Here is a 14,727-nt window from a genome sequence, read left to right as displayed (position 1 = left end):
ATAGGGGTCATCTACTCTGCATGAACAATCATCCTATGAAGTTTCAACATTCTGGTTCAAGTGGTTCTCAAGTTATTGATTGGAACTGGTTATCAATGTTCAGGCCCCTGTGACCTTGACCTTTACAGAGTGACCCCAAAAACAATAAGGGTCATTTACTCTGCATGAACAATCATCCTATGAAGTTTCAACATTCTGGATCGAGGGAAATGGTTTTCCATGTTCAGGCCCCTGTGGCCTTGACCTTTGACAGAGTGACCCTAAAATCGTTAGGGGTCATCTACTCTGCATGACCAATCATCCTATGAAGTTTCATCATTCTGGGTCAAGTGGTTCTCAAGTTACTGACCGGAAATGGTTTTCAAAGTTCAGGCCCCTGTGACCTTGACCTTTCACATAGTGACCCCAAAATCGTTAGGGGTCATCTACTCTGCATGACCAATCATCCTATTAAGTTTCAACATTCTGGGTCAAGTGGTTCTCAAGTTACTGACCAGAAATGGTTTTCAATGTTCAGACCCCTGTGACCTTGACCTTTAATGGAGTGACCCCAAAATTGATAGGGGTCATCTACTTTGCATGACCAATCATCCTATGAAGTTTCAATATTCTGGGTCAAGTGGTTCTCTACTTATTGATCGGAAATGGTTTTCCATGTTTAGGCCCCTGTGACCTTGACCTTTGATGGAGTGACCCCAAAATCAATAGGGGTCATCTACTCTTCATGACCAATCATCCTATGAAGTTTCAACATTCTGGGTCAAGTGGTTCTCTAGTTATTGATCAGAAATGGTTTTCAATGTTCAGGCCCCTGTGACCTTGACCTTTGACGGAGTGACCCCAAAATCAATAGGGGTCGTCTACTCTTCATGACCAATCATCCTATTAAGTTTCAACATTCTGGGTCAAGTTGTTCTCTAGTTATTGAACGGAAATGGTTTTCAATGTTCAGGCCCGTGACCTTGACCTTTGACGGAGTGACCCCAAAATCAATAGGGGTCGTCTACTCTTCATGACCAATCATCCTATGAAGTTTCAACATTCTGGGTCAAGTGGTTCTCTAGTTATTGATCGGAAATGGTTTTCAATGTTCAGGCCCCTGTGACCTTGACCTTGACCTTTGACGGAGTGACCCCAAAAACAATAGGTGTCGTCTACTCCAGCAGCTCTACAATCCTATGAAGTTTGAAGGTTCTATGTCAAATGGTTCTCCAATTATTGCTCGGAAATGAAGTGTGACGTACGGACGGACGGACGAAGGACAGACGGACGGATGGACAGACGGACAGGGCAAAAACAATATGTCTCCTGGGGGAGACATAATAACAAAAGAGCTGTCTATAAAGGCATGCTGACTGACTGACAGTTTCTAACTTGAGAAATGGCCACAGCTTTGCAGGACTTAAAGAGTTGTTTCATTACCGGTACAATCAATTCAAATTAATATTTTAATACGGCAATAAGAAGCATTCTCAAGTTATCATCTGGAAACCATTTAACTGTTCCGGGTCATTGTGACCTTGACCTTTCACCTACTGACCTAAAGTTGAACATGACCTGTATTTTATGATGTTACACCTGTGTACCAAAAATTATTTAAATCTGTCAAGCCTTTCAGTTATTGTCTGGAAACCGTGAAAACCAACAGACCAACTGACAGACAGACCAACAAGCTCACTCCTATAATACCCCCCAACTTCATTTGTGGGGGTATAATAAACAAATTCATGCAAAACTTCAACAAAATTTTCTCTGTCAAAAAAGGACCATAATTTACATTTACAAATTCAACGTAAAATTATCTAACTTTGTGATGTAAGTATGTTTAACAACTGGGAAGTATTGTGTGAAGTTTCAATCAAACATATGAGCCGTGCCATGAGAAAACCAACATAGTGGCTTTGTGACCAGCATGGATCCAGACCAGATCCATGCTGTTCGCTAATGGTTTCTCTAATTGCTATAGGCTTTGAAAGCGAACAGCATGGATCCTGACCAGACTGCACGAATGTGCAGGCTGGTCTGGATCCATGCTGGTCGCAAATGCACCATGTTGATTTTCTCATGGTGCGGCTCATATATAGTTTTTACCAAAATGCAATGGAAGTAACTGTAGTGTAAGTTTGAATGGGTTCTTGTGAATGCAATCATTAAAATGCAGTAAATGCATTTTGACCTCATCATGCCCTAATGAGAAATGAGAACACACACATGACAACAGTCGTCTTCAAATTTATATGTTTGGTCTTAAGGATCACTTATATACTAATACCCAAGCATTAACAGAGAATGTCATCAGAGGTTCCAAAATTTCCGTAGATACTGACAGACTACAAGAACTACTTTATCAAATGTGACAGGGTAAGAAAATATATATACATCAATATAACAAACTGGCAAGTCCTTGGCATCACTGAGTGATGTTAAGCCAAATGAAGCTAGTATATGCATCATTTGAAAATAAAACACCAATAAAAACAAAAACAGACCAGATCTGAAAAAGATACTTCTTCAGTGTTTTTCTGAAGTAAATTATCCAGAACCCATTCCATGTGCATAAAATCTAATTAAATGCAGTAAACAGCTTACAATAACACAAGTTAATTAACTTAAAATGAGGTTTCCCTACCTATGATTAATTCTAGAAGGGCATTTTGGTAATCTACTTGTACTGTTTATTTCCAGGAGAAAACCATCCACAATGCTCTAATCAATATCTAAGGAAAGCTCATTTAAAATATAATTATTTCAGTTTCTAAAATAGAAAGTAATGAAGACCCAAATTTCCATCAGTCCTGCATCTACTAGAACATTCTGCACAATGACAAAAATATATAACAGTTTTAAGGTTTCTGATCACTGGCTGCAAATAAAATGACAATATTTCCTATTTTGGTGTAACATTTCTTTGCATGTAATTGTCACAGTGGGTAATAGTAAATACCCATAAATATTATGAGGTTATTTAATAGTGCATTGTTGCGGAAAGAGAAGATTGCAAACGCAAAATACAGTATAATCTGAGAAAACTGAAAAACTGAATAAGGAACTAATTGCACAAGGTAGAACTATGCAGTCTTAATACCTAACAGTAACTTAGACGACCGAACATTTCACAGGGACAGAAATTTGTATAAAATAAGAGCTGTCGGAGGACAGCAACGCTTGACTATTCAACAGCCTTGTCAACTGAATGAATACAAAAGTAGAAAAAGGGGCATAATTTTGTAAATTGCAAAACAAGGTTATGGAACCTGCACAGTGCTTATCAGCTCATGAAAGTGGACAAGTGTGTGAAGTTTCAATCCATTCTCATATGTGGGTACTGAGATACCAGCTTACATACAAAAATTTAACCAAAAACTGCTAAATCAAAAAAAGGGACATAATTTTGTAAAATTGCAAAGTAGAGTTATGGAATATGTGCACTGCATGTCAGATCATGACAGTGAACAAGTGTGTAAAGTTTCAATCTATTCCCATCAGTGGGCACTGAGATACAAGCTTACATGTAAAACTTTAACCAAGTTGAAAAAGGGGCATAATATTGTAAAAATGCAAAGCAGAGTTATGGAACTTGCACAGTGCGTGTCAGATCATGACAGTGAACAAGTGTGTGAGGTTTCAATCAATTCCCATTAGTGGGTAATGAGACAAAACCTTAACCAAAAATTTCTAAGTTGAAAAAAGGGCATAATTTTGTAAAAAAAAAAAAAAAGCAAATTGGAGTTATGGAATCTTTGCAATGTAAGTCAGTTTATCACAGTGAATAAGTGTGTGAAGTTTCAATCCATTCCCACAAGTGGTTACTGAGATACCAGTTTACATACAAAAACTGAACCAAATTGAGACGTGGACTCCAACACCCACACACTGGTGAGTCCAATAGCTATACCTATTCTTTGAATAGTCGAGCTAAAAATGCTTTTGAACATATGAATGAAGTGACATCATGCAAACAACTTAAACATTTGAGACAGACCTCTTCAACTAGATATTCCTACCTTTGTTTATCTGAAATAAGCGACTGGTGACAATTGCAAAAACTGCTCAGAATAATTCTCCATGCAAATGAAAAACAAAATATTACAACAGCTCAAAGCTGACAAAAATGTATTTCACAAGTCACAATTCCCTAACAGTGATAGCATTATAGCTACATATAATTAATGATATAAGTGTCATACTTAGGGGATGTGAAATACTGAGGTGATGTGACATAACTGAGGTGATGTGAAATGAGGTGATGCAACATAACTGACATGACATGACATAACTGAGATAGAACACATACTGGGGTGATGTAACAAGCTGAAATGATGTCATACTGAGCTGATATGCCATACTGAGGTGAAAGGACAAAATGAAGAAATGTAGCATAACTGATGTGAAGAGACACACACTGATGTGATGTGACATACTGAGATGGTGAAATATTCAGGTAAAATAAAATATTGTTATACTGTGACATAATTATTATGTCAATGTGAGTTGTTGAGGTTATAAATAATTCTAAAAGTAAATGTGAAATACTGAGGAGACGTGATACATACTGTGGTGAAATGACATACTGAGATTTTGTGACATACTTAGATGATATGACAAACTGAGATAAAGTGAAATACTGAGGAAATGTGAGATACTGACCTTGTTTGCTATTTCTGACCTCCAGACAAATTTCTCTCTCCTTTTTCTTATTGATGAAATCCCCACATAAAAGGCGGTGAAAATCTTCTAAACAGCAACCCTTTAGATCTGTGATGACTGGATTTACCCTTTCATTTGGTGTGAATATAATCTGAAAACAGTTTACAAGCCACCAGTTTATATACAAAATACAGTCATGAATGAGCTAAATGAGAAAATATATCCTTATTCTCATTCATCATGAACTAAAACTTAACAATATGATTAGTTCAATGAAATTCAAATTTTAATAAGTATAGTCTAATAGATGAGTGCAATCTTAAAGATGAGTATAGTCTTATAGATGAGTGCTGTCTTATAGATGAGTATAGTCTAATAGATGAGTGCAATCTTAGTGTATCTTACCTTTTATCTAAAAAAGATGAGTATAGTCTTATAGATGAGTGCAATCTTATAGATGAGTATAGTCTTGTAGATGAGTGCAATCTTATAGATGAGTATAGTCTTATAGATGAGTGCAATCTTATAAATGAGTATAGTCTTATAGATGAGTGCAATCTTATAGATGAGTATAATCTTATAGATGAGTATAGTCTTATAGATGAGTGCAATCTTATAGATGAGTGCAATCTTATAGATGAGTATAGTCTAATAGATGAGTGCAATCTTATAAATGAATATAGTCTTATAGATGAGTGCAATCTTATAGATGAGTATAGTCTAATAGATGAGTGCAATCTTATAAATGAGTATAATCTTATAGATGAGTGCAGTCTTATAGATGAGTATAGTCTTATAGATGAGTGCAATCTTATAGATGAGTACAGTCTTATAGATGAGTGCAATCTTATAGATGAGTATAGTCTTATAGATGAGTATAATCTTAAATGAGTACAGTCTAATAGATGACTGCAATCTTATAGATGAGTATAGTCTTATAGATGAGTGCAATCGTATAAACGAGTACAGTCTAATAGACGAGTGCAATCTTATAAATGAGTATAGTCTTATAGATGAGAGCAATCTTATAGATGAGTATAGTCTTATAGATGAGTGCAATCTTATAGATGAGTACAGTCTAATAGATGAGTGCAATCTTATAGATGAGTATAGTCTTATAGATGAGTATAATCTTAAATGAGTACAGTCTAATAGATCAGTGCAATCTTATAGATGAGTATAGTCTTATAGATGAGTATAATCTTAAATGAGTACAGTCTAGTAGATGAGTGCAATCTTATAAATGAGTATAGTCTTATATATGAGTGCAATCTCATAGATGAGTATAGTCTTATAGATGAGTGCAATCTTATAGATGAGTACAGCCTTATAGATGAGTGCAATCTTATAGATGAGTATAGTTTTATAGATGCGTATAATCTTAAATGAGTACAGTCTAATAGATGAGTGCAATCTTATAGATGAGTATAGTCTTATAGATGAGTGCAATCTTATAAATGAGTACAGTCTTGTAGATGAGTGCAATCTTATAGATGAGTATAGTCTTATAGATGAGTGCAATCTTATAAACCAGTACAGTCTAATAGATGAGTGCAATCTTATAGATGAGTACAGTCTAATAGATGAGTGCAATCTTATAGATGAGTATAGTCTTATAGACGAGTATAATCTTAAATGAGTACAGTCTTATAAAAGAGTACAATCTTAATCAAAATAAATGAGTACAGTCTTAATGATGATTAAAGTCTTACAGCTGAGTATAATCTTACACATGAGGACAATGTTACTAATGTGTATAGTCTTATACTTGAGTAAAGTACACATAATCTTAAATATGAGCATAATCTTGTAGATGAGAATAATTTTATAGAGGAGTATAGTTAGTATCATAGATGAGTATAGTTTTAAAGATCAATATAATCTGACATATGAATACAGCGTCACAATAATTCACAACTTACACCCTTGATTTGTTCTCCTTCATTCAGCTCCAGTAACTTGTATTGTTTTGTCAGAAATATCCCAGTGTGGTTACCTCCTTTGAACTCTAACTTGTCAAGAAGGTTGGAATATTTCATTCTAACACGTCTGCTCATATTCTTGTCTGTCCATCCTGGTCGATTTATACTGAAATAAATAATCAGTTACCATGACTGATCAATACAATTTTCCACTGTAGTGTACTTTCAGTGAAATCTAGCAACGAGTATTATGACTGCATACAGGTGCCTCCTTCACATAATGTGTTAAAATAAGAAAGTAATAACTCCAAGAACTATGGCCCCATTAAAGAATTTCTTTACATACATCTACAAGTATGCAACAGAGATATACATCTGTCAATTCTAAATGAGAAGTTCAACACAAGCCATTTTAGAACCTACATAACAGAAGGACAAGATACAGACCCAATAAAGTTATAGGGTGTACAATGTATATGAGCTGTGCTATGAGAAAACCAACAGAGTGGGTTTGCAACCAAAATGGATTCAGACCAGCCTGCGCATCAGGTCAGGATCCATGCTGTTCACTTTCAAAGCCTATTGCAATTAGAGAAATTGTTAGGGAACAGCATGGATCCTGACCAGACTGCGCGGATGCGCAGGCTGGTCTGGATCCATGCTGGTCGCAAAGCCACTATGTTGGTTTTCCCATGGCATGGCTCATATAAAAACAAGCTGGAAAATATTGCAAACACCATTTTGTTAGTAAATCAACCAAACAATAAACCCCTCATATGTTTCTTGTGAAAAGAATACAGATAAAGAAATGAAGTTTGTATTGGTACCAGAATTGGATTGTGCAACTTCTCAAGTTGTGCTAGTTTACTTACACAAGACAATCTTTTGGCAGTAGCTCAGTAAAAACCTCATGACTGGAGAAGTCAGATATGACATTGCCATCACTGGAACTATCTGACTGGCTGATGATGCTCGCACATTTAGCACCATGTTGCCTAAGACTGTTATTATTATCTCTCCTGTACACCCTTTTACCTGTTGATAAATATAGACAAGCATGATGTCAACACTGTATGACACATGTCTTCTGACAATGCTTGAAAGAATATTAAATAAAGTCTAAAAAAAAGGAACATAACTAAATAAATGTTGATATATACAGAGTTTCATTTCAGTTGGATGCAAACTGCAGGAGTTGAGTATAGATGTTCTGATGTAGTTGTAATATTTCAAAGTCCAAAATGGGCAATAACTCAGGAAAAAGTCCTACATCAAAGGCTCAATAACATGCAAACATGTACATCATGTTGGTGACCTACTTCCCTTTTCATTTAAATTAGAATGAAGGAACACTTACAAACATAATATTCTGATTAAGTTCTAATATTTTCACTCTTAGGTTGAAACCGCAAAGCCGCTGAGACCTATAATTACCATATTTCTGAGCTTGCAAAAATACGGTATCATACTGACAGTTTTCACTGAAAGGCAGATTAATCTGCCGTAAGGTTTTTGCCTGTTTTTCAGGCTAATCGACAGATATTTTTATTGATATAAACTGTTCTCTAAACATTGTTCTACAATCTGTTGAGATTTTTATACATATGTAAATACAATAAGGTTAAAGAATGCGTCATTTCGCATTAAAAATATCCATTATTACATAATGGCTATTCTTAATAAGTAGCCTTATTTTTTTAATACATAATGATTTGTCAAGAAAACATTCACTCAAATATTATATGTACAATAGACTTGTGAACATAAAAAGTAGTAATGATTAGGTTAAGAATATATATTATTTGTTGTTGCCCACTGCCAACTGTAGATTTTTTCGTTAATTTTCGAAACGCTATAACATACTGTAATCCATAGACTGAAATGCAGAGGTACATCCTTGATGGTATACATGTGTAGCTTTTGAATTCTGAACCTTTCTAGAACAGTCCTCACTCATATGCCAACCCTGCTAGAACAATTGATAATTCTCATTTAATTTACCTATCAAGCCTCATAATTTAGCAACTGTACAAAAAAAAATTTGAAACATTGCAAACATTGATAGTCTTGGGAGTTGAGCAAATTTATAATCTTGGAGATCTAATTACTTGGAGAATGATCCTGGAGTTGAACTTTTGAGGTGTTGAATTCTTGGAGTTGAACCTGGGTGTTGTGCCTGCATTAAGTGCATTCTGATACTGTACGATTTGCATTGCCTGTAGGTCATCTGATTTTATGATATTATTTTCATATCCTTCTAATTTACGCTTGATAATTCTTTTGATTTACTAAATGATCACCACAATTTAGCAATTCTTGGAAATATGCTTCAACTTACAATTACAGAAAAAAATGACACATAGCAAACATAAATAATATTGGAGTTGAACTGATGGAGATTTGATTACTTGGAGAATGGCGTCTGATACCCTGGTGAGCAGTAGGACCACAGTGACATTTTTGTTTTATCTTTCTTAAATGATAAGGGCACTTTGGGAACACCGGGAGCACATTTATGTAAACAATGAGTTTGCAGTTACTGCTGAATAAACATGGTTTGGAAAACATTGTCTGCTACTGATTAAGTCATACCTAAGTGAGTCCGTCACTAGTGCCTTTGTTTAGGCTGCATTGACCTACCCTCCATTGTTCTTATTGTTCAGGGTGCACATAACCTTGACTTATCCTCTATTTTTTTCATTAAATCATCTGCTAGCTTTTTGTGTAGAAAACGATCTGAGGAGATGCACTACTTATTGGAGTGAAGCCATGGTCACGTGTATCATGGGAATGCTAAATATTGTATAGGTAGACATCAGGACATACATACTTTTACTTTCATTTTATCAAACAGCTTCAACTAACTTTTTGAAGCATATTACGGAGCTTAAAACATCAACAGACATTCTTCTTTATAATCAAGCATCAATAAATCTGATATCCGACATGAAAATAGCCTTAAGTAGTCGCGAAAATTGCACTATTATATAAATATTGCATTCCTGAGAGGGTGATATGAAAAATGTTCACTGCGAGATATATGAATATTGACTGAGGCGCCAGCCGAGGTCTATATTCATATTTCGAGGGGTGAACATTTTTCATATCACCCTCTCAGGAATGCAATATTTATTTTATTATACCGAAAGATTATAAGGATCAAAGCATTTACTGGAAAATCAACATAATGATTTATCTAACATTTAAAAGAAATTACTAACCAAATAATGAAGACAGAATTAAAGACTCTTTACTTGTCAGCACTCATAATTTGTGGCGACTTTGCTGTGTAATAAGACTTTTTTATAGATTTAGTCGGAACGTTTACATATCGCTGACCTCTATATTTATTCTAATATTTCAACATTGTGTCAATCAGTAGCATTCGAAAAACAGCGATAACTTTCTTTTTTCTAAACGAAACATATAAGTGTGAGCACTTATTTTCTTAGTCAGATCATTTCCAAACTTATTGTGGTAGTTTCGATTCGATATTTGATGAAAATTTGTTTTCGAAATATTTTGCACATAGCATAAAAAAGAAAATTCAGCCGTGTTCTCACATGCCAGAAAAGGGTATTAATCCTAAAGTATAATTATGTAAGCACCTCGTCTGAAAATTTATCGACTCAGTCTTTTAATCAATGCGAAAGTATCAATCTCTCAACGGGTGATATGAAAAAATAATATCACATGCGCAGAAAAACAAAATAACGCTGTTGCGCATGTGATATGAAATTATGGATCATATCACCTGCGCAGAAATTGAAAATAACGATTTTGCGCATGTGATATAAAATCACTGGGGAATATGATATATTATTCAAGTTAAACTAATGGGAAATTTGCATTAGACATTTATGTGAGGTATAATAAATATTAATATGGACTACATTCGAGTAGACTACGGTGGCATATCCGGCTAATAACTACCTCCATGCCTTTAATACCAGCTCCTGTGAAAGTGAAGGCTACATACACATTTCTTACCAGAACAACATGATTTTCTTTAGATCATAAATCGAAAGATTTCAACCTTTCTGTGCTTTCAGCGCTTTGAGTATACTGTGAAGTCATTTAACTTCATGTGCATGAATTTTCATGATTTTGACCAAAACGGCTACTTCGGGGAGATATTAGTTTGTGGATTTCATCTTTTTAATTAGATAAAATGAATGGGAATTTTCTTTGTTTGTTGGGACTTAACCTTATTGATTGACGAAACCACAAAATCCACAAAAAATTAGTCCTTCATTAAAATTAATAATTTTTGAAGAATTTTAAAGTCCAAAAACAGGGCCACAATTATATAAAACAAGAATGCCATGATGGTCCTAGATTGCTCAAATGAGCTATGCTGCTTGCTTGAACAGTATTGGTAATGTGTATGTATGTGTTGGGGGCCTGGGGTAGGTGGGGTAAGACAGTGGGGGGGGGGGAATGATGACATAGGATACCAATTATTACCAGAAACCATTTCACTGTTCCTGGTCCTAGTTACCTTGACCTTGGACCTACTGACCTAAAAGTCGAAATTAACCTGTATTTTATGATGTTAATCCTGTGTACCAAAATGTCTTTAAATCTATCAAGTCTTTCATGAGTTATTGTTCAGAAACCATGAAAACAAACAGACCAACAGACCAACAGGCAGACCGACCGACAAGCTCACTCCTTATTACCCCCCAAAACTTCGTTTTGTGGGGGTATAAAAACCTTATGTTCAAATATAGAATGAGACATATCAATCAAAGCAAACTCTAATAGATGTCAGCTAAATAAATTCAGGTATTACCTCCAGTTGGCAGGCCACCTTTATATTTCACTTCAGTTTTTGCTGAACCTGAACTGTCTGAGGTTGAACTGGAACTGAGCGCGTGATGATCTGGTTTCTTTGTACTCTTTTGATGACCTGGCTTGTCTTGACTACCTCTAGATGTTCTTGGAATGTACACAGTACTCTCACTGGCAGTGTCAGGTTCCTCTTCATCATACTGATCAACAGGGTGACTTACTGGCTCTGTAATAATATCACCTTTATGCTTATCATTCACTTCACAAAGAGAACTTGATGGGTTCATGTGTTTTCAAAGATATACTCCTTATAATGAAGGGAACATCAAAAACAAAAACATATCCTTCACTTTGTTACAGAACAATAAAACAAAATTTGCTTATATTCCACTTCAAAAAGAGTGGCCTCCATGGCCAAGCCGTTAAGGTCAACAAATAAGAATGATTACATGATCTCGATAAACACACCCTTGTACTCCACAAAGAGACCTTGAAATAGTTTTATTAACAAAAGCAAGCACTATGCAAATGCAACTTGACAATGTTAGTAAAACATACCCCTTTTTGAGCCAGTATCCATTTCTGACCTTTCATTCCACAACACTGGTAATCCAGTCTCTGTTTTACTGTCTCTGTCCTTGAAGCTTCCTGTGTTCACATTCATTGAATCAGATAAACTAGACTCCCCCTTACGAGTATACCTGAAGTGTGCTACCTCGCGCTGAAAAAGCTTTTCTGGTGAATCGTTTGCCTTTGCTGGTAACGTATTAGCTTTATGAGTGAGGTCACTTGTCCCATCACCTGGTGAAGAATTAAGCTAAGATTAACACATGTCATATGTAAGATTATCTAAAATATTGCACATTTAAAAGAATTTATTGGTTCCACTACTTAAGCACTGAAGTAAGCTGTCTTAGCAGTTGAGAGAAGTTGGTTTGTTTGTTTTCTTAGGGTTTAACTATATCTATATATCTACATTTCTTGAGTTGAACACAAATTTTCAACAATGATGGCTAGTCAACATAACCAGTGTTTCTAGACTCCTTTACAGCAAAAACCTGTTTTCTGCAAAAATTATGCAAGTTCCCATCTTAATGAGAGGTAAAGGAAAACAACAAAACATTAGTTATCTTCAACCACTTTGCAGAGCATATTGCTCATCTTGGACATTAACCTATAACCTCAAACAGCATATTGCTTGCTTGAGACATGAACCTACAAATCTCAAAGCGCATTTTGCTTGTCTTGGACATAAACCTACAACATTAACCTACTACCTCCTCGTCAAAGAGCATATTGTTTGTCTTGGACATAAACCTATGACCTCCTCATCAAAGAGTATATTGCTTGTCTTGGACACAAACCTACAACCTCCTCATCAAAAAGCATATTGCTTGTGTTTGACATAAACCTATGACCTCCTCATCAAAAAGCATATTGCTTGTCTTGGACACAAACCTATGACCTCCTCGTCAAAAAGCATATTGCTTGTCTTGGACATAAACCTATGACCTTCTCGTCAAAAAAGCATATTGCTTGTCTTGGACACAAACCTATGACCTCCTCATCAAAAAGCATATTGCTTGTCTTGGACATAAACCTATGACCTCCTCATCAAAAAGGATACTAGTATTGCTTGTCTTGGACATAAACCTATGACCTCCTCGTCAAAAAGCATATTACTTGTCTTGGACATAAACCTATGACCTCCTCGTCATAAAGCATATTGCTTGTCTTGGACACAAACCTATGACCTCCTCCTCAAAGAGCATATTGCTTGTCTTGGACATAAACCTATGACCTCCTTGTCAAAGAGCATATTGCTTGTCTTGGACATAAACCTATGACCTCCTCGTCATTGAGCATATTGCTTGTCTGGGACATAAACCTATGACCTCCTCGTCAAAGAACATATTGCTTGTCTGGGACATAAACCTATGACCTCCTCGTCAAAAAGCATATTGCTTGTCTTGGACATAAACCTATGACCTCCTCGTCAAAAAGCATATTGCTTGTCTTGGACATAAACCTATGACCTCCTCGTCAAAGAGCATATTGCTTGTCTGGGACATAAACCTATGACCTCCTCATCAAAGAGCATATTGCTTGTCTTGGACATAAACCTATGACCTCCTCGTCAAAGAGCATATTGCTTGTCTTGAACAGCAGACAGGAACCTATGACCACTTTGTAGTGCATATTATGCACCTGGATTTTGAACCAATGACCACCTTGCAGAACATACAGAATGCCTTCAAACTGAACTTTATAGAGTCCACTGCTTGTCTAGGATATCAACATAAGACTACCTGACGAAACATTCTGATCACCTTGGATAAGAAATTCTGACCACATAAGAGGATTTTGCTCACATGGGATTTGTACATATGACCATCTCATGGAACATACTGCTCACATGGGATAAGATATTCCGTCTATCTGGTAAATGTGCCTATGACCATCCCATGGAACATACTGCTCACATGGGATAAGAAATTTTGTCCACCTGGGATATGTGCCTATGATCATGTGGTACAGCATTTTGCTCACCTAAGGTATGTACTTATTACCACCTTGAAGCGTGTACTGCTTGTATAAGGCTTGTACCTATAACTGTCTTGAACAGCATACTGATTGCCTGAGATATGAGCCTGTGATCTCCTCACTGGGAGTGTTGTGCTCTACCTACTGAGCTTACTGGCACAGGAATGAAGTTACTGTATCCACAAGTACATGCTGCTACACAAATAGCAAACAATAATTTCCAATAAATTCAGTGAAGTAATGTTCCTTTTCATTTTTGTACAAGATAACTAACTCAGCAATGAAGTAATTTTTATGATCAGAAAGTCTCATTTAGATTAATATTTCAAAAATAATGCTTTGCATAATATGTATCAGTTTTACAAGCAAACAAAGAGAACGGCTGAATGAGTATGCAGCAGTGATAAGCTCAATGTTGAAAAAAGGAAGGACAAGAGAGCTAGAGAACAAGAACTGTATTAGACAAATAAATTTTGAGCAGATGGCAGATAAGAAAACTGGAATATAGACTGTATGACTATTTTACTGTTTGTTGTATCTGCCTGATAACTCTGCTTAACTCTTGACAACATTTCTCTGCTCTGATAAAAGTGCTATGTTCTGACAGCATTTGTTAGCTCTGACAACAAAATTGCACTCTAATAAATTAAACTGTTGTGCTCTGACAGCAGTGCTGCACTCTGACAACATTACTGCACTCTGACAAGATTGTTGTGATCTGACAACATTACTGTAATCTTACAACATTGCTGTACTCTGATAACATAACTGTACTCTGACAACAATGTTGTGCATTGACTTTAGTTCTTCGAAATACTGC

General features: G+C 35.8%; 1 protein-coding gene across 7 annotated transcripts in view; it reads right to left on the bottom strand.

Moving 5' to 3' along the window:
* The window catches only part of LOC128555180 (caspase recruitment domain-containing protein 11-like), a 77,975-nt gene that overhangs the window by 19,967 nt on the left and 43,281 nt on the right, over nucleotides 1–14,727 (bottom strand). For all 7 annotated transcript variants that reach the window (XM_053536771.1, XM_053536772.1, XM_053536773.1 and 4 more), the window contains 5 exons: nucleotides 11,922–12,164; nucleotides 11,365–11,589; nucleotides 7,442–7,604; nucleotides 6,570–6,735; nucleotides 4,648–4,798 (listed from right to left, as the gene is read on the bottom strand). In XM_053536771.1, the coding sequence (XP_053392746.1) occupies nucleotides 4,648–4,798; nucleotides 6,570–6,735; nucleotides 7,442–7,604; nucleotides 11,365–11,589; nucleotides 11,922–12,164 (948 nt within the window). The remainder of the gene's footprint in view (nucleotides 1–4,647; nucleotides 4,799–6,569; nucleotides 6,736–7,441; nucleotides 7,605–11,364; nucleotides 11,590–11,921; nucleotides 12,165–14,727) is intronic.

This window comes from Mercenaria mercenaria, chromosome 2, assembly GCF_021730395.1.
Source record: "Mercenaria mercenaria strain notata chromosome 2, MADL_Memer_1, whole genome shotgun sequence".
NCBI lineage: Eukaryota > Metazoa > Mollusca > Bivalvia > Venerida > Veneridae > Mercenaria > Mercenaria mercenaria.
The sequence above is the reverse complement of the archived record's forward strand: the minus strand, read 5'-3'. Positions and strand labels throughout refer to the sequence as shown.